This window comes from Aplysia californica, unplaced genomic scaffold, assembly GCF_000002075.1.
Source record: "Aplysia californica isolate F4 #8 unplaced genomic scaffold, AplCal3.0 scaffold00250, whole genome shotgun sequence".
In the NCBI taxonomy this organism is placed as follows: Eukaryota; Metazoa; Mollusca; class Gastropoda; order Aplysiida; family Aplysiidae; genus Aplysia; species Aplysia californica.
The window spans coordinates 304,072-330,095 of record NW_004797520.1 but is presented as its reverse complement, the minus strand read 5'-3'; the positions used below and the strand labels follow the sequence as shown (position 1 = coordinate 330,095).

General features: G+C 38.1%; 1 protein-coding gene across 1 annotated transcript in view; it reads right to left on the bottom strand.

Moving 5' to 3' along the window:
- Positions 1 to 25,637, bottom strand: part of LOC101845552 (voltage-dependent calcium channel subunit alpha-2/delta-2) — a 52,261-nt gene extending 26,624 nt beyond the window's left edge. Inside the window, 15 exon segments of the mRNA XM_035970306.1 lie at positions 764 to 847; positions 10,890 to 10,939; positions 11,305 to 11,383; positions 12,154 to 12,291; positions 13,757 to 13,846; positions 14,853 to 14,930; positions 16,311 to 16,410; positions 17,904 to 17,954; positions 18,805 to 18,859; positions 19,569 to 19,700; positions 20,877 to 21,012; positions 21,621 to 21,680; positions 22,990 to 23,130; positions 24,057 to 24,129; positions 25,282 to 25,637. Of these exon segments, the coding sequence (XP_035826199.1) occupies positions 764 to 847; positions 10,890 to 10,939; positions 11,305 to 11,383; positions 12,154 to 12,291; positions 13,757 to 13,846; positions 14,853 to 14,930; positions 16,311 to 16,410; positions 17,904 to 17,954; positions 18,805 to 18,859; positions 19,569 to 19,700; positions 20,877 to 21,012; positions 21,621 to 21,680; positions 22,990 to 23,130; positions 24,057 to 24,129; positions 25,282 to 25,388 (1,374 nt within the window). The 5' untranslated portion in view covers positions 25,389 to 25,637.
- Positions 25,638 to 26,024: the final 387 nt, after the last annotated feature.

Genomic DNA, 26,024 nt, shown 5'->3' with positions numbered 1-26,024 from the left:
CCAAAAATAAATTTTCCGACGCTCGACTAAGCACATAATGTCAGAGACGCTGAAACAAAGTGGGGGGGGGGCGGGTAGGCAGGAGACACAACAGTGACATGGACACGCAGCTACACATCATGTCCAACATCTCTCACACGCAACACCAACTGCTAGTTGCTAGCGATGTCCGCCCTATCTACTCTATGAGACATCGCAATCTAACAAACTGCGTCCAATAATTGCAATGTTCTCTTTCTTAATCTTTATTTGTTATATTTAATTTTGATGTGATGTTCTCCTTAGAATTCGGTTACCTTGGGGATATCTCTTACTACTTGCTTACTTTCTAACGTTGTTTAGCTTCAAATTTTCCAGTTCAAGCTCCGTCAACTTTTTAACGACATCTGTTGGCTGATTTCTTTGGTGACAACTTATCCTGGTACTACATTTCCTTCCACTAGCTGCTAGATTTTCATCTTCAATGATCATGATTATTTTTCTTAGAATGCATAGCAAACAATTTGCTCTATCAACATAATATTTACAGTTATTCTATCCTTTTGAAAAATTATGTTTCAGATATAAATATTATAAACATATCTTAACCTTCATTTCATACGATCTTTAAAAAGAAAATGTAAAACAGACAAGTATTGATCTAATTATTAACGTTTGAGAATCTACAACAGCCTACATGACGTCTGAAATAAATACAATGAATAAAAAGCAAAGTGACAATATCAATAGTCAATGACCAGCATGAGGCAAAATGTGCAAATACCAAAGTGTCCTCATAAATGTTGCCCCACTCAAAGGTTTTCTTGTTTTTGATGACCTGCGGCCGACTCAGGACAGGGATATACTCCTTGAAGTGAAGGGGAAGAGAACACACTACACATTGAAGACACACACGTGTAAGAAGACATTCCCATCCACCTCACTGAAGACACACACGTGTAAAGAGACATTCCCATCCACCACATTGAAGACACAAACATGTAAGGACACATTCCCATCCACCTTATGAAGCGGAAGAGAACACACTACACACTGAAGACACACACATGTAAGAACACATTCCCATCCACCTCATGAAGGGGAAGAGAACACACTACACATTGAAGACACAAACGTGTAAGAACACATTCCCATCCACCTGGTTGGCACGGACAAACACAGGAGGCAGAACCTTCAATACATTCATACACAAGGAAGAAACACCCCTTAAACACCGACTTCTGAAAGAATCAACAAAAATAAAACACACACATAGTGCATACTTTCTTCCCGCCACCAAATGGGATTCAGCAACACATCGTCCTTTTAACCACAAAAAAACCTATATACAACATGAAGGAAAAAAATTAGTTCCAGTCATGAGCCCTCTGCCTCTGACACCAAACAGTCCCCTGCCATTGCTGAAAATGAATCAAACAAGTGAGTTATAACTGTCTACGTCCTTTGTCCTCAGTTCCTCTAGCTAGGGAAAAAATGGCCAATGCACCTTCCAGACACACAGTGACAGACTGTAAGCTGCTACGGTCACTGCAATAGGTCAGTCCCACAGGGCAGCACAATGACAAAACTGACGTGGTCAGCCAGCAATATCAAAACTCAAAAATACGGGAGAAAAAAATTATTGTATAAAAACATGACGTACGCATGCTACATTTGTGAATAGCAGGTGAAAAAAAAAATCGCTTCAAGACAAATTAAAGTAAAGGCATTCTCGGTTTTCATCTCTCAAGAGAGTATAGAGAGATTAGGCGTGCCAAATAGGACAGAGCTAACAACGAACAATGGTATTGAAAAGATTTACTGTTCTCCATTCTGAACAAGGCACTACAGAGAGAGAATGGCACGACACACGAGGCAGAATTCTCCTAAAGAAGTTATCAGATTTTTGGAAATATGTCGTCAGCATCTGAGGATCCTGTAGCCTGTTCCATTTACGTTATGTCATATTTTATTAATATGTGTTCATAAAAATGTGAGCATGTTCAGATGTGCTCAAGAAAGAGTTGGAAAATGATCATGTTGGTAGAATGAGGCTTATTTCTACAAGAGTGTGTGTGCTCAAGTTGATTTGAGTGTGTGTGTGTGAAGTGTGTGTGTGTGTACGAGTGTGTACACATATTTGTATGTATGTGCTCCCGTGTGCAACTGTGTATTTGTGTGCACGCACTCACGTGCATGTGTATGTGTGTGTATATGCCTACATGAAAACAAGAGGAACATAGGCTTAAATCCCCTCTTTCCACTCATTCCTATGGTGAACCTGGCGTGAATTCCTTCCTTCCTCTCCCCTGGCACACTTGTCTTTCAGCCTTTTATTTACTCCAGTTCTGCCATCTCAACTTTTGACCAACTAGTCTCAGTCTGCCAGTTTAACTTATTTAAAACTTTCAATCTATTCTTCCCTCCTTCACATCAAAAACTGGATACCCACATGTCAAACACAACATCATTGTCCTGTGACAAGACTCGATAACCCGCACAATTTTTTTTTCCTTTCTAATTTGACGAGTTTGATAGTAAACGATCTTTTTCTTATGCTCAGTCAGAAACAGGTCTGACTTTTGACTAGGAATTCTCCTCAAACATTAGAAATAAAGCCGAAGAACCCACCAGCCACATAATAAAACAAAACAGGTTTTTTGCCACTCCTGAAAACTTTACTCCACAAAGTTTAGCCTGTCTTGTCACACGGGAGACAACATGTGAGAGGAGAATGTGTCTGCCCCCACCAACCTTTTTCCCAGCCCTCAGAGTCCCTACTCCTCAACATCTAAAAAAAGACACTGATATAATTCCCATTTGTGAATGTAGGGCTTCAGAACAGAAAAATCCTCGGCTTTGTTAGCGCGGCTGGAACAGTATATTCATAGTCACCAGTAGCAGGACTTCGCCTTATTGAAAAACCAAGAGACCGACAGATAGATACAGACGCAACATATCATGTGGAAGGAACGTTTAAACTAGTGCTTCTTTTCAGAAAAGTCACTCCTTTCCTCTTGTATTTGTTACTCCTTTCCTCTTGTATTTGTTACTCCTTTACTCTTGCACTTCCAAAGACTGCCACTCTCCCCCCAACCTTTTTATCTCATCCATTGTTTGTTCACCGTCTCTCTTTGCCTCCTATAATCTCTCTCCTCCATTGTTTGTTCACCGTCTCTCTTTGCCTCCTATAATCTCTTCTCTATTGTTTGTTCACCGTCTCTCTTTGCCTCCTATAATCTCTCTCCTCCATTGTTTGTTCACTGTCTCTCTTTGCCTCCTATAATCTCTTCTATTGTTTGTTCACTGTCTCTCTTTGCCTCCTATAATCTCTTCTATTGTTTGTTCACTGTCTCTCTTTGCCTCCTATAATCTCTCCTCCATTGTTTATTCACTGTCTCTTTTTGCCTCCTACATACTCTCTCCTCCTCCTCCTCCTCCCCCTTAAGTTTCTGGAGATCTCAAAGAAGAAAACAGAAGCAAAAGGGACATTCCAGCCCACACACTCAGCAGACAGAGGTCAAACGCTTGCGGCAATCCCAAGCAGAGGGAGAGAAGCGGTCAAGGAACAGCATCAAACATGTCGTCAGTTCAAAGAAAAGCTGCAATGCTAGCGGCTCCAAAAGAAAAATGAAAAGGATAATCAAACAGAAAATGTCTTGGAGAAGAACTAAAACGACGGAAGGACAGAATAAGTAAGTGAACCAGATCTTGGCAATAGAAAAATTTAACCAGGGCACTCCCCGGCCCCTTCCCACCAAAACCAGGCCAAAGTAACAACCTTCAGATCTTTCGGCACATGAAATGAGACTGAATAAAATTAATTCAGAAATAAGGATGAAAAAAATGAACACCACCCTAGAGGCAATCAATTTTCTAAATCATGACAAAAATCCTTTTAAACTGAGGGTGATCAAAGTCAAAGAAAAATTTCCAGCTGACCAATTTACCTTAACAAAAGAAGTGCAATAAAAAAAAAAGAACATTTTTTTAGTCTCTAATAGAGAAATTAAAATCAAGAGACATACAGATAGATTACTTATGATTTCTTTCTTCTTCTTCAAGTGCCAGATTTTGTACAGACATTGTGAGGTGATTTTGGTTTGCTACTCGATTTCTCTGTTCAGATGCTCACAGAACAACCCTATTATGCTGGTCTGTTCTAACCATTTACTTTTTAAAAAATTACAGTTGACAACCCTACACCAAATAAAGAAGGAAGACGTAAATTCTTCAACATCACAAAGAATGTTTTCAAAGTTATCTTTCCTCCAAGAATACCCTGGCAATACGACATTCAAATGATTTCCTTGCATAAGATGTTTCACTACAATCTAGGAATAATCACTGATCCAACAAATTTGGGATTAGATCCATCCCAAATCTCTCTTCTTTACTTGTACCATGGACTGAATAGCAAACAAGAATGAGTGGTTTTAGTGGTGTTAATTTAGCTGGATGATGTGATATTGCAAAAGTTAAAGATTAAAAGGCAAGATAAAACCAAAAAGAATGCATCAAATGCTATGGAGAAACTGCTAGACTTGGAATAATCTCAACAACAAATGCTTGACTAAAGTGCTACTCAATAACTTCTATATCAATGGGTGCTAAAACTTTCCATCCTGAAAATAGCACTCAAACCCACACAGGTAACCTACATTCTTTCTAGTTTCAGAATACTGTGATATAATAATAACACGATAAAAATTTAGGAAAATTTCGTGACAATACAGTCATGGCTTTTTTTTTTTTAAATAAAAATTAAGTAGCCTATACCTTAACAAAACATTGTTATGTAATTATTTTACATTGTTATGTAATTATTTTATTTAAATATTGTTCTATCATTACAACAAAAAGAGTATTTCTGATGTTTCTGCCAATATCAAATGCCGTGCGTAAAACAAAAACTTATGAAAGCTGTTGTTATTTCTTCAAACTCAAAAAGCAAAAGCATTATTCCAAGTCCTTGTCAATTCATTAAGTGAGAAATCAAGACCGATGCCAGCCCTCTTTAAAAAAAAAAAAAAAAAAAAAAATTCAACAAAAAAAAAAACGCTCAAAAGAAAGGGATTGAGTTAGTGCCTTCAGCAACTGAGCTTCCCCAGCCACGAGGCCTGGTGTGGGGAGATTAGTTCAGGCCTTCATACCCTAGGGTCATAGGTCGCTTCCCAATTTTCTTCCTGCACGCCATAACTTTCTAGAGTGGCTCTCAAGTAGTCCGTGTAGCCCTGGGAGATTGGACAAGCACATATCACATGGGGTCACATCATGGCACACACTCGCAACGCGCCACCAAAAACAATTTACACCACTTGACTGACGAGAAGAACCACAGCCTAAAGAGCCTGTACAACTGCCTCAGTCGGATGTTAAGACTGCCAAAATGGGAAACCATTATACTGACAAAAAAACCCACAAAAAACATACAAAACAAGAAGGTACAAATGAAACAAAAATATGGCAACAGGTTAAAGTTCATCTTGAATAATTCCCCAAAATGAATAATTATTAGTTCAGAACAAAAAATAAGAAAAAAAAAAATTGTTCTTCTTTCTGCTGATGTTTCTTGCCCAGGTGAAATTTTTTTGAGAGCAAGACAATTTTTCCTCAAATTCTGTTGACAGACAGAGGCAGCCATAAGGAGGTAATCAAAACCATTTTCAAAGTCTGAAATTTCATTTACAGGACGGCAAAGGCCTCTTCATAACCTTCACTATTTTTTTCTTTTTTATGACTGGACAAAGCACTGCATCGTGGTGAAAAGAGCAAGTGACAGTCAAACTGGTGCAGTGTGAGCCAGCGTTTGCAGAGTCTGCTGTGTGCTTTTGTCAGGCAGTGGTTATGCTCAGCGACAGGCACAGAAGAGGAGAGTCTCAGGCTTAGAGGAAAAGAGAAGGAAAAAAAGGAAAGTGTATATATAATGTATATTATATATATATGTATAGTTATGGAGAGCTGTATTTACTGAAAGAACCGCAATGAGCATCATGAAGAAGCAACAACTCCCATAAAAGCATCCTTATCCTGTATGGACCAAAATGAGAAGAAAAAAAAAATATGTACCATGTACGCTTGAGAAAAAAAAAAGAGAGGATATATTCAAATAAGTATATATATAGATATATATAATATATATAATACATAAATATATTATACGCATAGCATGATTAACTGCACCCAATCATCAAAAGATACGCAATCTGGAAACCCACCGACAAAAAATACCATGCTACTCCCTCAAATAACTAGGTATATGATGATACACGTAAAGCAAGCTGGACAGCAATACTACACGCATCCTTCTAGACAAGCTCTTATCTTAAAAAAAGGACATTTGCCTACCAAAAAAACCTGTTAAGTTAATAAATCTTACATTTTTCTCATTGAAAAGCATGTGTGCAACTGAAACACCTCTTTGGGTGCCACTGTTATTGAGATTTGGATATATTCCTAACCTTTTCATCATTCCATGACTTCGTCTGTTTTCTGTTTGGGTGTGTGTGAGATGGGGAAGGGGAGGGGACAGTGAGTATGTCTGTGTTTCCTTCTTGCCAAAATATGATTCATTAGCAAGGGCTACAAAATGTCCTGTTGTTCTCGAGAACAACCAAACTTCATTATGATTACATTTGTTTCGTTCTGAATAAAAACAATTCTGTTGTTCACTTTCTCCTTCAACTTTGAATGAAAATAGCATAATAATATTGTAGGTATTGTAGAGATAAAGAACCAAAACTGAAGCAATCCAAGATGAACAGCCCAATAGAAACGATTAAAGTCAAGCAAAGAGAAGAAGACGAGTGATGAACCGAGATGGGAGGAAGGTTATACCGGGTTCTGGCCTTTTGCGTAGTACACATTTTTGTGGCTACTGGTCCACATTTCATGTTCTATGTGGGCCAAGGCCAGGGGCCGCTCTAGAACGAGGACATAGTCCTGCCATTTTGCACATTTCAAGCAGCGTAGAAGGGAAACAGAGAGAGAGCGAGAAAGCTTCAACATCGCAGTTCTGCACACAAACACCACAAGGGAACCACACATCTTGATTCTTAAGAATTCTCCCAGAACCATATTTGGACTAAATAATGACTCATACTCATATTCATACAAACATCCTGAAGCTCATATCTTCATTTACACGTCAGGTTTGCACTATAAATCTTTAATGACACTTAAAGAAAAAATATACGAATTTACATGCAAGAAGAAGCACTTTCATTGAAGTGCTATAGCAGTACTCTATTCTCTTCACATATTTATACAACATTCTGAATCTCACATCTTCAGTTACGCGTAATTGCACTATAAATCTTTTACAACACGTAAAGAAAAGTTATACAAATGTTCATGCAAGAAAAATCACTTTCATGGAAGTGCCATAGCATTATTCTATTCTCATCTCTTATTTGTACAACATCCTGAATCTCACATCTTCATTATCCAATGTTAGCACTAACTGTTTCAATCTTTTCTTAGTCTTACAGAAGAGTTATACAAATCGCCACCTCGGTGCTTTCTACTCGCATCTCCATTTTTTTAAACATTGAAAATGTGACTTCTTCTTAAGCTCACTCTTTGTTATAAACTGTTATTCTCTCCTCTCATCTATTTCTAGAATAAACCTGAAGTTCACAAATACCAATTTTCAGACAAAATGGAGTACATAACTCTCTCTAAAAGAACACCCAAATTCCAGGTATGGACAAGATCCTGTAGCATGATATAAAGCTATGACTTTTGTTCATTCAGTCTTTACACATCCACGATCACCATCCACTCACTCATCCATCCAAATACCAATCCGCACATTCGGTGACAAAAGTCATGTACATATCCACAGTGAAATCAAAGTGTCCACCTTTTTGAAAAATAGATTTTGCTTCTTTCCTACAAGGACAATGGTGTAAAGGTGCCCCTGACACTATGTATTGTACTTACTCATCTTTTCTGAGAAATAAATTACATGAAAGTCACCATAAAAAATATAATCTCATAATAGTTCTGACTTACAATACGGTCGGATTCTGCTCATATGGAATCTCAGAAGAGACTAAAACCAAAAAAAAAAATTCATAAAGCGTCATCCCCATTCCCTTGCAGGTTCCATTTCTGTGAATACTTTGTAACTTTCGGTGAATACTTTGTAACCTTCTGTGAATACTTTGTAACCTTCTGTGAATACTGTGTAACCTTCTGTAACCTTCTGTGAATACGTTGTAACCTTCTGTGAATATTTTGTAACCTTCTGTGAATACTTTGTAACTTCAGTAAATACTTTGTAACTTTATAACTTTTGTGAATGCTTTATAACTTTTGTGAATGCTTTGTAACCTTCTGTGAATACTTTGTAACTTCAGTAAATACTTTGTAACCGTCTGAAACTACAGAGAATGCTGGTAGCATCAGTCCCTATGTTAATGCAGGGTTAGATATAATGCAAAGCATCAATGGACTTAATTTTTCGGAATGTGGAAAGAAATATAACAAGGAATCAATTTGTTTACAGTTCTACAGTGTCGGCAACACTATTTTCTTGGAACTCTTCAGTTCAAACATTGCAGAAGATTAACATTAAATTCACAAGTGACAAACATGTCCAATTTTTAGTTTTAGTAAGAGTTTTACGGCACTTGCAACACTATAAAGTCATATAAGTGCCAAAGATTAGAGGTGTTACAAGAGAGTAACAAACACAAAAAAAAGGAGGGGAGATAAAGACGATAGATGTTTGATAGGAAAGAAGAACAAGCAAACCACACCAGAACATCCACGAACAACCCACACAAACATATCCAAATACTTGAAGTCACAATAACATGATGGCATCGTGTCAGCTAGAACACAGCTTTCCTCTGTTCAGACCCTCACTGAATCTTATCCAGACGATATTTTATGGACCCCGAACATTGCAATAAAATGCCGCTTTGATGTACACATCATTGGCCAATACAATGATTGCGACCAGAGAAGCTATGAACCAGTGACAAGTCTAATTTAATTTTTGTTGGAGTTTTATGGCATTTGCAAAACAAATAAGATTAGATGTTTTACTGGAGAGTAACATACGACGGAAAGAAGGAGGAGAGATAAGGATGATAGATGCATGATAGAAAGAAGTAGCGAACCAGACCAGAGTGTCCACCTAACGCCCACAGTCAGAGAGCCGAGAGGCAGTTGTCACAAAGTCAGCTTCATGACAGCCATAGTGGCCAGGAGCAGATAAGAATAATAGAAACAGTAACAGAAGCATTAACAGAAACACAGAACAAAGGTACAAGTTACAAGCTGCATCGCTGCACCCACCAACCACCCACTGGATAATAATATGTTAAAAGCTTACTGGGAAAGCACAACAACGACTGCTGGCATTATACAGGTAAAGAAAGATGAAAAAGAAGAGGTTTAGTTTTAGTAAGAGTTTTACAGCACTTGCAACACAAAATAAGGTCATACAAGTGCAGAAGAATAGATGTGTTACAAGAGATTAACAAACACAAAAAAGGAGGAGAGATCAGGACGATAGATGTTTGGTAGGAAAGAAGGAGCGAGCAAACCATACCAGAGCACCCGCCAACCACCCACGAAAAAGAACAAATGAAACAGACAAAAAGATAGACTCATGAGTTGACATAAATACCACAGAGGGTCATCAACCCAGTTTAGTTTTAGTTTTAGTTAGAGTTGAACAGCACTTGAAACACAAAGAGGTCAAAAGTGTCAAAGATTACAGGTTTTATATGAGAATAACACACACAAAAAAAGGAGAGATCAGGACGATAGGTGAGATGTTTGACTTGAAAGAAGGAGCGAGCCACACCAGAGCACCCACCAACCACCCACCAACAAGTTATATGATACTCATTTCTGAAACAAGGTACGATCATGAAATTTGAGTTCACACATGACGCTGCGCTGAAAATAAGAATCATCATCATTAAACATTAGCATCACCTATAACTATTTATATTTACAGCTGTTTAATCAAATCAAAACCACGACAAAATGTGTTTTTAAAAATTAATCGTGCAAGGGATCTCGGAGTACGAACTTTTCAAACATCGACTACATGAGAGCTGAACTAAAATACTTGATTTATATTTACTGGGTTCACAGAGTGAATAAGTTTGAAATAGGACAGTTGGATGGAGGAAAATATGCATAAAATGGACTATCTAGCATTTTCCAATGATTATTAATTAAAAACACATAAAGCAACAGATTTCTGTGATCTTGCTTGCGACAATTATTCGACAACTCTGTCATCTTCTCAGTTTAAGAAAAAAATAAAACAACCCCATTAATGAATAAACCAAAAAACCCAGACCCATCTGTTCCTAATATGAGCGGAAAAAAATCAATTGCTGCATCCCATCAGTCAAGGAATCTATAATAATTGTGTTCATCCTTACAACACAAGAAATATCATAGTGCAACTTTTTCATCAACTCAAAAACGAGGGACGAAGCAAGAGCCTGCGTGGTCAGATTCAACCGACATTAGGGGTAAGTTTCCATTTCTTCGTTCCCCCCCCCCCCCCCCCCACATCTCATATTGAGTCCACTGAACGTTCTCCAACGCACACAGCAACAAAATATAACCATTACTGCTGTTGTTCCCACAGCACAAAGAGTCCTTCCCCTTTCTCGTGATCACATACCCCTTCCCCCCCCCCCCCACACACACACTCTTTTCTAACCACTGATGTTCATCTACCCCTCCCCCCCCCACAACAACCCACCCACCCCCTGTTTTAACCACAAACAAAGTCATCACACAAACGTCTGTAGTACACAGACGTCCAGAGTACACACAGCACACACAACACACAGAGAACACATAGTACACACACAGAGCACACAGAGCACACATAGTACACACATAGAGCACACATAGAGAGATGTTACCTGGACTCTGGCTCGGATGGCTCCCATGGCAGGAATCTGAGAGAAGTAACCTGGCCGAGAGGACAACACAGGGAAAAGTACAGTCACACCTGCTCCAACAGCCACCTGTTGGCTCTAAAAGCCAATTTACCACTTTGCCGCCTCATCTCGCCTGTTTACCACCCAGTTTCTTTGGATATTCCCCAAAATATGATGGCAAAGTGTTAAATGCAATTATTATTAAATATTAATTATTATTATCATTATTATTAATATAATTATTACATATTATTATTATTATTATTATTAATATCATTATTATTATTATCACTTAGATTATCTGTAACATACTAAAGATCACAAAGAAATAAAAGATTGGATTTTAGTCTGCGGAAGAGATGGTACCAAAACCACAGCACTCATATCATTTCCTCACCTCTGTTTGCACAGGCCATCCACCTGACCGCTGTGATTGGGTTTGGGGTGGGTCCCACAGCGTAGGTAAACACACGGACCTGGTGGGGAGACCATAAATGAGCACACTCAGAGAAGCAATAAAGAAAATATTCAACACATCACAGATGACTTTGTTCGGATAAAACTTATAGAACAGCAAGGTATGAACTAGAATATAGAAAACAATAGCCGAATTCAAGTTGAAGAACAAAAACTGAATAGTAATACGTATGCCAGAGTGTTTTGGTTTAGTTTTAGTAAGGTTTTACGGCGCTCGCAACTGCATAAGGTCATATGAGTGCTAAGGAGTGGATGTCAACAGAGAAGTCCATACACGGAATCAAGCTTATTCCTCTCACCTCTCTAGCTTCAACAGGACAAGGTCTGCTTAGACTATCAAGGCACCCCGGTAATAGCAGGTCACAAGAGTGTGACAAACAAAAGAAGTAGAGGAAAATGACGATAGTAAGGATTAGGAAAGAAAAAGCAGCAGTTCCCTGTTGTAGATCAGGCACAGTTGTGAGCATGACATTGATGAATCAGCCCATTTACAATTCTACTGAGCACAAGAACATGTTTATGTTCCCACTTTGAGAATGGCTTCTATGATGACAAACATTTTACTATTAGGTTTCAGTTTTAGTTGTTGCTTTACAAATCAGGGCTGCCAATATTCCCAACTTCCAAACATCTCGCCGATCGGCGATGTTTATCACCCAGTTTCTTTGGAATTTTCCCCAAAATGCCTTGGTCTTTGATGGCAAAAGGTTTTTACTATATGAGCCTTGTGATCGGCAAAGTGTCAAGGCAAGGGGGACAACTCACTCACCGTTTTGTTGTTATTGTCCCAGTTGTACTTCTTGAACACGTCCCTGGCGTTGTCGGTGCCTCCGTCGGTCAACAACATGATCACCTTGTTGCAGTTGGCGCCGATGTTGTTCTCGTCGTTCGTCTCATTCTGGCTGAACTGTCAACCACAAACGTTGTCTTTGTTCAGTCTTGTATTAGTTTTAATAAAGACTTTTAGTTTTAGTAGAGGTTTTACGGCGCTCGCAACTGCATAAAGTCATATGAGCGCCAGAAGATTAGAGGTGTTACAAGAGAGCAACAAACAAAAAAAAGAAGAAGGGGAGATAAGGACGATAGATGTTTGATAGGAAAGAAGAAGCAAACCACACCAGAGCACCCGCCAACCACCCACTTCAATAAAGAGCTTCAAGGCACTTGCTACACTGTTAGGTAATACTAGTGCCTAAGATTAGAGGTTTTTTTGTTTGTTTTTGTAAAGTGTTTTACGGCGCTCGCAACTGCATAAGGTCATATGAGCGCGCGGGACACACCTAATATTTTCAGTTGGTAGGAAATTTTGAATTTTGCCCGGGTGGCGGCCGAAGCCTACTCTTATCGATTTTAGACCACCAAGGGATCTTTAACGTGCGCAACTTGCACACGGGCCCTCCGAGATTTTTCGCCCTTGTCCGAGAAGGCTAGGTGTAGATCTTTCCTACCAGAAGATCAGGGGTGTGGCAGAAAGACAGCAGTAAGGAGGAGCCAAGGAGTAGCAGTAGAAAGGCTGCAGAAAGAGTCAGGAGCCCAGAGGAGGGGGCAAAGGAGGTGAGGGGGTGGGGGCAGAAAGTGGAAATGAAAGCAGACAACAGAACATTGTTAGAGAGCAGGAAAGGAGGTGAAAGGAGACAATTTTAGAGAAGAAAATTTTTCAGTCGTTACCCGGATTCGAACCCGGGACCTTTGATTGAGAGGCCAACACCTTAACCTCTAGGCCATTAGAGCCCCCTAGAAGAGGTTTTACTAAAGACTAACAGACAAAAAAAAGAAGAAAGGGGAGTTTAGTTTCAGTAAAAGTTTTACGGCACTTGCAACACGATAAGGTTGTCATATAAGTGCCGAAGATTAGAGGTGTTACAAGAGAGTAACAAACACAAAAAAGAAGGAGGGGAGATAAAAGCAATAGATGTTTGATAGGAAAGAAGAAGCAAACCACACCAGAGCACCCACCAACCACCTATGTATTAGTTTCAATAAGAGCTTTTTCAATAAGAGCTTATAAGCACTAGCAACACAAATAGGCGATACCAGTGCCTAAGATTAGAGGTTTTACTAGAGAGTAACAGGAAGAAAGGGGAGATAAGGATAATAAATGTGTGATAGGAAATACGGGGTGCCCATTACGGATGGGATCGTTGGGTCCGGCCGATCGCCAGATTCGGTCGCCTAAAAAAACAAATAACGCGTTTGTTTTCAGTTTCAGGCGACCGAGTCGGGTGATATGCCCAATCCAGCCGTAATGGGCGGGCACCCCGTGTAAGGGGAAAACCATTACAGAGCATAAACCGTTTTTTCCCCTTCCAGACGAGCCCACGATACTGACAGAAACACCATTACTCTTACATGTAGCAACCAGCTTCACTGACCTCAATGAACTTTTCAAAGGCAAATTTGATAGCTTCGCTGAAGTCTGCTTGTCCGAGCGCTTTGAGACGGTCGACGTCTCTTTCCAGTTGCTGCGAAGACAGAAGCAGTTTAAAAATCAAATATGATCCATGGATAAGCAATCAAAAAGTTGCACTTTCAGTGCAAACATGATTTAATAAGTAAAGCTGCTCTTTTTCAAATGAAAACTAGCGAAGGCAATTTAATTTCAAACATTAGTGATCATTAAAGTTAAGGAGTTTGGGCATCTCTAAAGAAGTCAGGGATTCGAACACCTTTCAGCCGGCCTGAAAAGTTTCAGGACATCTTGTCTATCTTCGCTTTCTGGGTAGATTGTTCTTTTACAGGGAGAAAAATATCCCTAGGTGACAGAATAACATGCTCCCTTACAACTGGTGAAATACAGACGGTGAAATCAAGCACAACAGAACAACCAACAACCAAATGTATACTACGAGTATAAAGAACAATCCACCCAAAGAAGTTTTCTTTATATTTTTGGTAAGTGTTTTACGGTGCTCGCAACTGCATAAGGTCATATATGAGCGTGTGGGACACATTAAAATTTTTCAGAACCCAAAAAGTGACTCTAAACAAGATTGATTGAAATTTCAGCGACACATCCTTTTAAAAATTGAAAGCCTTCCAATTTCCATCTTGTGACTATGCCCGTTTTTCCTGTGAACCCCTCATTCCAGATGAAGTCGTACAAGGACAACAACCACGGAAAGATAGCAACTGAAAGAAAAAAACCCACACAACTAAAACACATCTCCTGTCAATCTAGAAAAAAAGGCTGTGTTACCAGCTACAAAGTAAAAGAAAGATACTCAGTGAACGAGGCATTCCGTAAATTTATATAATGCACTGAGTACAATTTAAATTTAGTTTTAGTAAAAGTTTTACGACACTTGCCCCACAATAAGGTCATACAAGTGCCGAAGATTAGAGGTGTCACATGAGAGTAACAAACACCAAAAAAAAAGGAGGGGAGATAAAGACCATAGATGTTTCATAGGAAAAAAGAAGCAAACCACCCCAGAGCACCCACCAACCACCAACGAAATTTAACTTTACCTTCTTGTTTCTGTAGTTAGCTTGCACAAAGGCCGTATGGTTCAAGCATTTGCTGACAAATGTCGCTTTTTCTGCAAACTGTGGAATTACAAAATTAAAATGCATCTTGAACGTAAGAAAAATTTCTTCTTCCATTTTTGATGTTCAAATTCTGGAGGGTCACAAAAAACAATGAAGAGGAAAGAATGCAAGAAAATTCCTTCACTACCTGCCATGTGAGATGTGCTGGGTCTCTCCCCTCTCACATTTTTATGCGCATTTTAAAAAAAAGAGCTAGACTTGATTATTTAAGTCATTCATTACCATAGACACGCATCTTAAGTTGAGGAAGGAAAAACCATCAACCCTGAAAGCTGCAAGTTTTAGTTCAGTAAAAGTTTCACGGAACTTCCATGACAAACAGGTCATGTAAGTGCTGAAGACAAGAGGTGTTACAAGAGATTAGCATACAAAGAAATGGAGGAGAGATAAGGAAGACAGACGTTTGATAGGACAGAAGGAGGAGAGATAAGGAAGACAGATGTTTGATAGGACAGAAGGAGGAGAGATAAGGAAGACAGACGTTTGATAGGACAGAAGGAGGAGAGATAAGGAAGACAGACGTTTGATAGGACAGAAGGAGAGATAAGGAAGACAGACGTTTGATAGGACAGAAGGAGGAGAGATAAGGAAGACAGACGTTTGATAAGACAGAAAGAGGAGAGATAAGGAAGACAGACGTTTGATAGGACAGAAGGAGGAGAGATAAGGAAGACAGACGTTTGACAGGACAGAAGGAGCACCAGAACAGCCACAAACCACCCAAATGCATATATGTGTAAGTCATGACTTCACCATCTAATTACACGATGAACAGACACTTTATCATCTTCCGAGCTTTCAACAGAAGCACATCAACATAATTGTGGCCATTTAGCGCAGGAAAAGTATGAAGCAATGGACAAAAATGACAAATCTAAAAAAATAAAAAGGGAGGACCTACCAGCACTGCCCTTCCCTCCACACAAAAATAATCCAAACCTTCCAAGTATAGTACAGTATAGGGTTTTACGGCGCTCGCAACTGTGAAACACAAGTTGGTAGCATTCGCAACAGTTCACTGCACGGTTGGTCGACAATTAGACTTTAAAATGCTAAAATACTAAAATTCGGTGTAAATATATTGACGATTTAAAACAACTTGTATAAATAACAAAAACAATTTTTTAACAATATTGTTTCACTTTACAAGTTGCCATAAAGGCCAATGGCCTTCATAAAATTCAAAATTCTGTTGGGACCAACGACGGAAAAAATGTCTTGCATGCAATTTCTTGCATTTATAATATTTCCTTCAGATCTCTCCAAAGTCTAGACAAGTGGTCCGAGTAAACAAAGTTTCCAAAGACAACTACTTACTGAACAAAGTCTCCAAAGACAACTACTTACTGAACAAAGTTTCCAAAGACAACTACTTACTGAAACAATATTGACAAAATCGTTCTCCCCTAGCGTATCCAGAATGGACTTGACCGCGTTCTGCATCAGCTGCAGCGACTGGCCGTGTGTGCTGCCACTCCTGCCAACAGCAAAGTTCACAATCAGTTAATTCACACATCTCAAAGTTCACAATCAGTTAACTCACACATCTCAAAGTTCACAACAATCAGCGCCAAGGGGTGGATGTCAACAGAGAAGTCCTTACAGGAAATCATGCTCACGCTGCTCACCTCTCCAGTTTCAACAGCATAAAGTCTGCTTCGACTATCAAGGCACCCCAGAAATAGCGGGTCACAAGAGTGTGACAAACATACAAAAGAAGTAGAGGAAAAATGACGATAGTAAGGATTAAGATAGAAAAAGCAGCAGTTCCCTGTTGCAGTTCAGGCAGTTATGATCATGACATTGAAGAATCAGCCCATCTGAATTCTACTGTGCATAAGAACATGTTAATGTCCCCCCTTTGAGAATGGCCTAAAGACACTTCAGTCAGTAGAGCTACCCTGGGGGGTGTGAGACTGTTTAACTCACACATTTCAAAGTTCACAACAATCAGTCACAACATATCAACCACTGAGTGGAGATCAGACTGTTCAACTCTATATCTCCGAGAGGGCAAACCCACTACCGTATTAAATCTAAAAATGACAAAAAAGCCACTAAATGGGTCAATAAATCAAAACAAGTGAACTTAAATCAAAACATGATGAAATCCCGATAAAAAGAGACCTGTTTTGGGCAATTGCCAAAAAATAATTTAAATTCAAAATGGTAAAGGAATGTGCCCGACCGCAAGCGGCTTGCCGGAGATAAAAGAGTTAAGGGGCAGACAACTACTGGGCTAGTCCCGGCTTGTCGGAGATAAAAGAGTTAAGGGGCAGACAACTACTGGGCTAGTCCCGGCTTGTCGGAGATAAAAGAGTTAAGGGGCAGACAACTACTGGGCTAGTCCTGCAAACATTACTGTCCATTAGGTTTCACCAAACAGAAACTACTCATTTATTCATCTGGTAGACATGTTGGACATTGAAAGCTGCTCAGCCTTTAGCATTTGAAAGCTCCTTACCTCTGTTACAGTGAGAACAAAAAGTGATTAAATTTTAGTTTTAGTAAAAGTTTTACAGCACTTGCACCACAAACAGATCATTAAGGTGCCAAAGATTAGAAAGAAACATACCAAAAAAAAAGAAAGAAAAAGAGCTAAGGATGATAGATTTTTACAAGAAAGATGGAGCAAACCTTACCACAGCACCCAGCAACTACCCACTAAACAATCTTTAGAACGTAAATGGTCGCTTTTAAGCACAAGGGGACTATCCCGAAAAATGCTGTTTTGAGAAAATCGATGGTAAAATTTTTGGATCCTTATTCAATTTCTTTAAAAGACAAGGAGAGTTTTCTCTATAACCAAAACAAATATACACACCAATGAAACCAAACTTCTCCTAAAGGTAGGGCAATGCCCACTTTTGGTGTTGGTCAAGATTTCTCGAAAACCCCCGAAATCTGGGTTAGCCCGCTTGTCTTTAAAAGCAACCAAGTCATTTACAGATTGGTGCACAAACAACGTACGTGTCAATCAGGATCATCATGTCCTTGGGAGAGCTGGAGCCCTGCGTGTACCTGTCGAGTGAAGTGAGAGCACCGGTGAAAAATAGGTCATGTCAGCAACAGAACTCTGGAGTCAGGTGAATACTAACAAAGTTGTAACTTGGATGAATTGTACATTACAGGTTGCACTAAAAAAAAATTAATTCCATCTCTTTGGACAGTAAACATCCCTTGTTCTCTCAAATAAAAACATCAGTCAGAAGTAAAAGACCTGGGCTTCTGATCTGTAACAAAGAAAGATACAGAAAGTCATTTTTACCATCATCCATGATCTGGACAATAAAGATGTATCTTATCTTATCTTATCTTCTCTTTAAGAAAAATATAGAGGTCTCATCATAGAACATATTACACTTTATCATCAGCACAATTTCACCCTGTCATGAAGCACTAGAAATTTAAGAAGTCTCATCAGCAGCTTGAAGTGTGTGTCAAGACCACTAGTTGTAAAGGCTGATGATGATGATGATGATGATGATGATGATGATGATGATGATGATGATGATGACGATGATGATGATGACGATGATGACGATGATGATGATGATGATGAAGATGATGATGAAGATGATGATGATGATGATGATGATGATGATGATGAAGATGATGATGAAGATGATGAAGATGATGATTTTTTTTTGTTTCCTTAAAGGGCCTGGTGGACTCCACGAAGAAATCTTTGAGCGAGAGCGAGAGCGAGGCTCTTTTTCCGCTCCATTGTCAATATACTTAGAGCCTTATACTAGATGAAGATAACGATGATGATGATGATAAAATACAAATGATAGTAGTGATAATGATGCTGAACTGAAGAATAACTAACGGCTCTTTGCCTTCTCAACTTTCGAAGTCAATTACTTACCAAGATTGTCTCCTCACATCGTAAAGATCCACTCCATTTCCAGGCCACTGGGTCGCTGCGAGAAATTAGACAGATAAAGGAACTTATCAGCATTTCTTTACAATCAAATAGAAACAGGAAGAAAACTTTCATTCTCCGCTGACCTATTTGTTTTCCTCGACCACACGAAATCAGGATTACTTCCAACAGAGTTGTACGCCTAATTTCAAGCCAACTAAATAAGACAAATTTGATTTACCCATTTGAAAACACTTATTACACATAATATGCTATTTAATAATCAGTAAAAAGTTTCAGATAATAAAAAAAAATAAACCCAAGAATTCATAACCATCTATTCGAGCTTCAGATTAATTTTCTATTCCATTTTACCAGTAAAATAAAATAAAAGTGACCAGTCTAAAAAAGGGAACAATTCCAAACCAATCACTCATAACTTGTGTATACAACAGTCAGTGAAAAAAAGTTTCAAAGAGATCATAAGCAGCTACAGCAACTACATTTTCAGAAACTTACATATCGAGGGCTGCCAAGTAAACTATGGTAAGTCGCGTTTTTTCAAATTTTACAGGAGAGACAAAAAACGGATTTTCTTGAAGCGTTTTGAGTGGATAAACTTCATTTTCATTAGGGAGCCTAATGTCTGTCATGGCATTGTGTAATTACGACATTTAGAAATCAAGCCATTTTATTCCCCTCTTTTTTTTTCCAAGCACAAGCAAAAAAATATTTTCTCTACTGAATACACGAACGACTGAACAAACCAGGATATGTCCTCATGAAGCCTGTCTGGGAACCAAAGTACTGCCACTGGATCTCCGGATCAGCCTTGTAGTTCAGCTCAAACTGTTTCTCCAGGGCCGCAGACCAGTTCAAGCCGTTCAATATATCAATATCTGCAGCAGATATACACAAACATTGTTCAAGCCGTTCAATATGTCAATACTTGTAGTAGATATACACAAACATTTTTAAGTTTAGTTTTAGTAGAGTCTTTACAGCACTCGCACCTGCATAAGATCATATGAGCCACAAGAACATGTTAATGTCCCCCTTTGGGAATGGCCTAAAAACACTTCAGTCAGTAGCACTGCTCCGAGGGGTACAAACATATTTAGCAGTGGAATATAACAGAGGAATGTTCAAGCCATTCAATATGTCAAGTCAATATGTGCGATAAGAAGTAAATATTTTGAGCAGTTATGATTGACGGTGGAACATTCAATCCGTTCTATATGATATATGTCATTATCTGCAATAAAAACACAACTATTTGGAGGGTTCAAGAATGACAGAGGAATGCTCCAGTGGTTCCAACATGTAAATATCTGTACAAAAAATGCTCCAGTGGTTCCAACATGTAAATATCTGTACAAAAAATGTTCCAGTGGTTCCAACATGTAAATATCTGTACAAAAAATGCTCCAGTGGTTCCAACATGTAAATATCTGTACAAAAAATGCTCCAGTGGTTCCAACATGTAAATATCTGTACAAAAAATGCTCCGGTCATTCAATATGTAAACATCACCAATAAAATGCTCCAGTCATTCAATACATAAATATCAGTAATAAAATGCTCCAGTTATTCAATACATAAATATCAGTAATAAAATGCTCCAGTTATTCAATACATAAATATCAGTAATAAAATGCTCCAGTTATTCAATACATAAATATCAGTAATAAAATGCTCCAGTTATTCAATACATAAATATCAGTAATAAAATGCTCCAGTTATTCAATACATAAATATCAGTACTAAAATGCTCCAGTTATTCAATACATAAATATCAGTAATAAAATGCTCCAGTTATTCAATACATAAATATCAGTAATAAAATGCTCCAATTATTCAATACATAAATATCAGTAATAAAATGCTCCAGTTATTCAATACATAAATATCAGTACTAAAATGCCTCAGTCACTATATATGCAAACACCAGCAATAAAAAGCAAACATTCTTAGTGATCATTTATTATTACAGCAAAGTTCCGCTCATTCAAAGCTCAAAAACCACTTCTAAGGCAATTGTATACAACAAAAATAACATCAAGAATTTAACTTACTTCCGTCATATATTTCCACAGGTATGTGCACACTTGAAGTGTTCAAGTTAACGCCTTTTCCAAAACGTTCATCATACGTCAGTTCCAGCCCGTTGCTTAGAATTTCTTTAGCGTTCACATAATGAACATTATCTTTCTGTAAAATATAGCAACAGAAATACAAAAAATCAATTGTAAATTCTACTTCAGATATAATAATTTCGAATCCATCATTACATCGCAGCAAAAGGCAGAACTAAACAGCAATTGAATACCCCATCTCCTAAAATGGCTTGCTGAATAGAACATACATATAGCCTCCCACAGCTGAGGTAAAGTGACCGTCACTGAAGTTATGAGTGCTCCTCCCAATAAGCTTCAGTACATAGTTACTTGATTTATATAATGAATGTTTAACAATCTCAAACTAATATTTTACATTAATTGAAAATCATGCTCTTAACGTTACAGGTTATATTCAGGAAGACTAATGTCTCCTTGACTTTTCCCATTAAATGCATAATCTGTAGGCCTAGGTCTAGTTACTTCTTTTGGAATGAAATGGTTAAATTTCTTTAAAGACAAAGAGGCAGAATGCAAGAATATGTGTCGATTGCACTTGTGCACGGGCCTGTCTGAGGAGAAAGATCAGCCTGAACACAGAATTAGTCCATTGCATCTTATAGATTTTTGTAATGCAAAACCTACACAACAAAGCACCGATAACGTACACAGCATTGAAAAAGAATACAATACAAGCCTTACCACCAGGTTTTTGTTCCACTCATAATTAGCTGCCACTTCTTCAGCTTTCTCAACAGACAGCTGAAAAAGTAAAAATTTGTCATCATCATTATTAAGTAACAAAAAGAACAGATTGGTTTCCACCTCACACATGTTTATAGAAGTGATAAAAAAACTTGAAACATTTTAGAATACCCTTTGATTGTTGTTGTTGTTGTTAGCGATCCAGTAGCATCTGAGCGTTAACTCTTCTGCATGATGCTATTCGGTAATAGCTGCATGTCTGTTCTAATTGTAGTCTTGAGGATTAGAGGCAATTAGATGTGTGGGGTAGCTTGGGAAGAAAACATAAATCAGTTAGTTTTCTACAGAAGAACAGATGATGTTCCACTGTCTCTGAGGGGTAGTCACATAGTGGGCAGGCAGCAGACTGCTTTACTCCAATTTGGTTGAGATGTTGGTTGAGGGGTACATGTTGTGTTCTAATTTGGAAGATTATGGATTGATCTCCCCTCCTCAACTCATTGATTGGATCTTTGACCAGTGGTTTATTCATGTGGCCATACATCATCCTTCATACCCTTTGATATATATGCAAAATTCAACTAATCTAATTAGTCTGAAAATAAAGTATTACATTGGCAATACATTTTTAAAACAGCACAAATTCATCTCAATCTTTATTAGAATAAAACTTTTATCATAATAAAAGCCTTTGAAACCTTCAGTAAACAAAGTCACAAAGACAATATTCTTTTCTCATGTGGAACCAAAACTGAAGAATTAACCTTAGGTAAGAGTATTAAGTTTACTGTACACTAATTCTACCTTTCATTTTCTAAAACCCAAACGTGACAATTTAAGAGGGGAATCAAACAGCTTAACAAACTACCATTCAAGCCCCAAATTTCAGTAGCATAAATTTTACATTGACGATAACTGTCACAAACTGTCCAAGTACAAATTAGATCAAGTTCTTTTTTTGATAAAGAAGATCGCTTCGAAAGCCTCTTGCATCATATTGCGAGTTAATAGAGCGAAAATTACAAAATACATCACGGGCACAAAATGCATTTAATATATTCATTTCCCCGCATACTCATAACTCACAAACTATTTTCCTTGAAAGTCGTAATTTCCGACTAACATGGTTTGCGACTGTTACCATCAATATGTGTCTGTACTTTGTCCGATTTGAGGCCTCCAAGCAAATAGTTAAGCTTTTCATAATGATTTAATTTCCATGGCAATACCAAAAAAACCCCAAAAAACTCGTAATTTTTACAACAAATTAGACAAAATGCAAAGGAAAAGAAATACACCTTGGGGCAATTTCAATGTTATAACTTTCTATTCATGCCTGAACAGGCTGAGGGTGTGTCGATCATACCTTCAAAGCATCCATTTTTTTCTTCAACATTTGGGCAAGGCTGTCTGCCATCGTCTGAACCATTTCTTCTTCGTTAACTTTCTCATACTGCATGCGAATGCCTGGGTCTGGATTCGCGTCCGTGCTTTTTTCTTTGTAAGTCTGAAAAAGCAAATTAATTGAAGAACAAAAAACATTCAGACTTCCACACCTAAGTTTTTTTCCCAAGTAAATCAGAAATACAAACAATTGAAACAATTTAGCACCAACAACCTTCTTTATAAATCAACAAATATTTCACTATCATTCTTTCATTATAGAAATATGAGTCATGACAAACATATTAAAATTATTTTATTTTTTAAAAACAAAAAACAAGAAAACGAACAGCCCTATTATTCTTTAAAAAAGCAAAACCTATTCCTTTTTTTCCTTAAATTGTGGGGTTTTTTCACTCCATGTCCGAACAGTTCTCTAAGCAACATCAGAGCTACAGAAAAGCAGTGACTGTCACTTCATGACACTGAATCAAAGGATGGCAAGTAAGTTTTAAGTAAAGCAGTAAGCATTAATCATTATCTCGCTGAATTAAACACAATCACCAGCATCATTCCACAAGAGCTAAAGTCATTTGGGGTTTTTTTGCGTGCTTTTAGTAGTTTTGAGAGAACAATTTTATTAAAGAAAAAGAGATCTTCCTAATCAGAACAATGACGGCACTTAAATGATTTTTCAGTCAAAAACTAAGAAAGAAATAAAGAAACAAAAAACGAAACTATAAAGATGCCCCCTGGTGTCTTTATTACAAAAACAGTTCTATCTGGAAACCCGCAGAAACTGAATGGGCAATTGTAACGCAGCTATAACAAGAAATTTTCGGAAGGACTTCCATAACGAGCGACCACCCCATCAAACACAATAAAGAAGAGGCCTAGACCTACCCCTACCCCTACCCCTACCCTTACCCCTACCCCTACCCCTACCCCTAACCCTAACCTTACCCCTACCCCAAGCCCTCAATTCTGCTCTGTCTCATAGTGGTCGCTCGTTACAGAAGTCCTCCCAAATTTTCTTATTGCGAAACTTACAGCTCTCACAACATCCACTAAATAGTTGAAATTCCACAGCTTGTCGTCAACTTCTTTGGCCCAGTCCTCCACACTGAAACAGACACAAGCAGGTATTTATCATAAATATAGTCATATATACATTTTTATGCAACCTACAAATATCGGCTCCAAAATCAGAACATGGGACCAAAAAAAAAGTTAAGAAGAAACTGAAAAAAACCCATTAAAAAGAAATATGTATTCAATTAGAATATAATGAAGAGATACACAACTACTTGTAAGTTGAAAGATTCTCCTAAAAACTACATGTCTGTCAATACTGTCAACATGCACAATGTTGAATGAGTATCTGCCTTCAGTTGATTTTTGTAAGCTTTTCAGTTTTGATTCTTTTATTTAATTTGGAAGGCATACAAAAAAAAACACCAAACCTTCACGATTATTATTTCTTTCTCAGTTATTGTAGCCTAATGTGCAAGAGTGTGTGAGCTAGAAAAAGATCTTTCATTTTGCACGAATAAAAAATTTCTGCATTAATTCCTTCAATCTTTCTCATTTAAAAAAAAAAAAAACAACAGTCAGCCAAGCTAATGTAAGCTTACCTTTCAGAAATTCTTTCCACAAAAATTGATAATAGAGATAAAACTTAAGCCAGTATAGATCTAGAATCTAGTTACACTGATATTTACCAGTTGTCTGAGAAAAAAAACAACTTTAGAAGTTGGTCGTCCTACCAGTAGGGCCTAACATTATAAAATCTAAAACAATAAATAACTTAGATCAGTGCATAGACCAACTAATTTATAAGCCACTCTGTAACAACCAGAAATAAAACCAAATTTGGAACGATGGATCCATTTCTTGGGTCTAGAGAATCATGAGAAAACATTTACAAGATAATAAAACCCACGATATTTACTCCCGAATAAAATGCATTCCATTTTAACTGTCAATATAATTGAAAAATAATAATATCAGATGTGACACGATTCATGCTTACGCATAAATCATTGCTCCGCTACCAAACCCTACTAAGGATAAAACATTATTCCAAACTCTATGTTGTGCGTTTTCATGAAGAGATACACACTAGAGAAACGTACTCCTCATCACCCAGTAGATCTATTTTATTTTATTCTTTTACTTTAGCTAGAGTACGACAGTCGGTGCAAACCAAACGCCCGCGAGTTGGGCGATGCGCGTTTACTTTTATCAACAAAAGAATGGTAAGTTGCGCGCTCACTCTTTCAGATCTGGGGTTTCTTTTCCTCCTGAAAATTGCAAGAAACACAGAAAAATGACGAGTATACTTGACGGCGACATCACTCCACTCGTTCTGATCGCCGCCATATTAGTGCATTCTCTGAGCCTCGGTCTGATAGTGAGCACAGCACCTGCGGGTGGCTCTCTGAATGTGAGCACCGATTCCTTTACTCACAACAGGCGCAGCAGCTGGCGTGGGGCTCTGTCAAGGTTGAATAAATACGTTCACCGTGGAAAAAACCCTCTTTTTAAAAAGAGGCTGTTATCAGGAGTTACACAAAATGTTGACGTATATAAGAATTATGTTTTGATGTCAACATAATATTCAAAAGGTTGATTGTTGAAATGACAATGAAATATAAAACGAAATTGCAAGTCTGGGTGCGCAAACAGTCTTGCTTTGTAGTGTTTACAGTACAGTACATATGTATTGTGAAACTCTTCTCCTTTAAGAAATACAAGTTGGTCACAAGTGTAGAGGAAGCAACAGGTGGGCGTTAACGTTGCGAAGTAGAGGTTAGTGAGAGAAGTGAGAGGTCCATGGTAAAAGTACCAAACAGCTCTCTTTCCTTGGTATTACAGAAAACACCTTTTTTCATGGGATCATCAGCTATCTTTACAGGACAGCAGTGGTGAATCAACCCGCACCAGTTTGGTGTCATCAGCCGAATGAGACATCCAGCGAGTGACATAGGCCTAATAAAGGAAATTAATTTGTAGGGT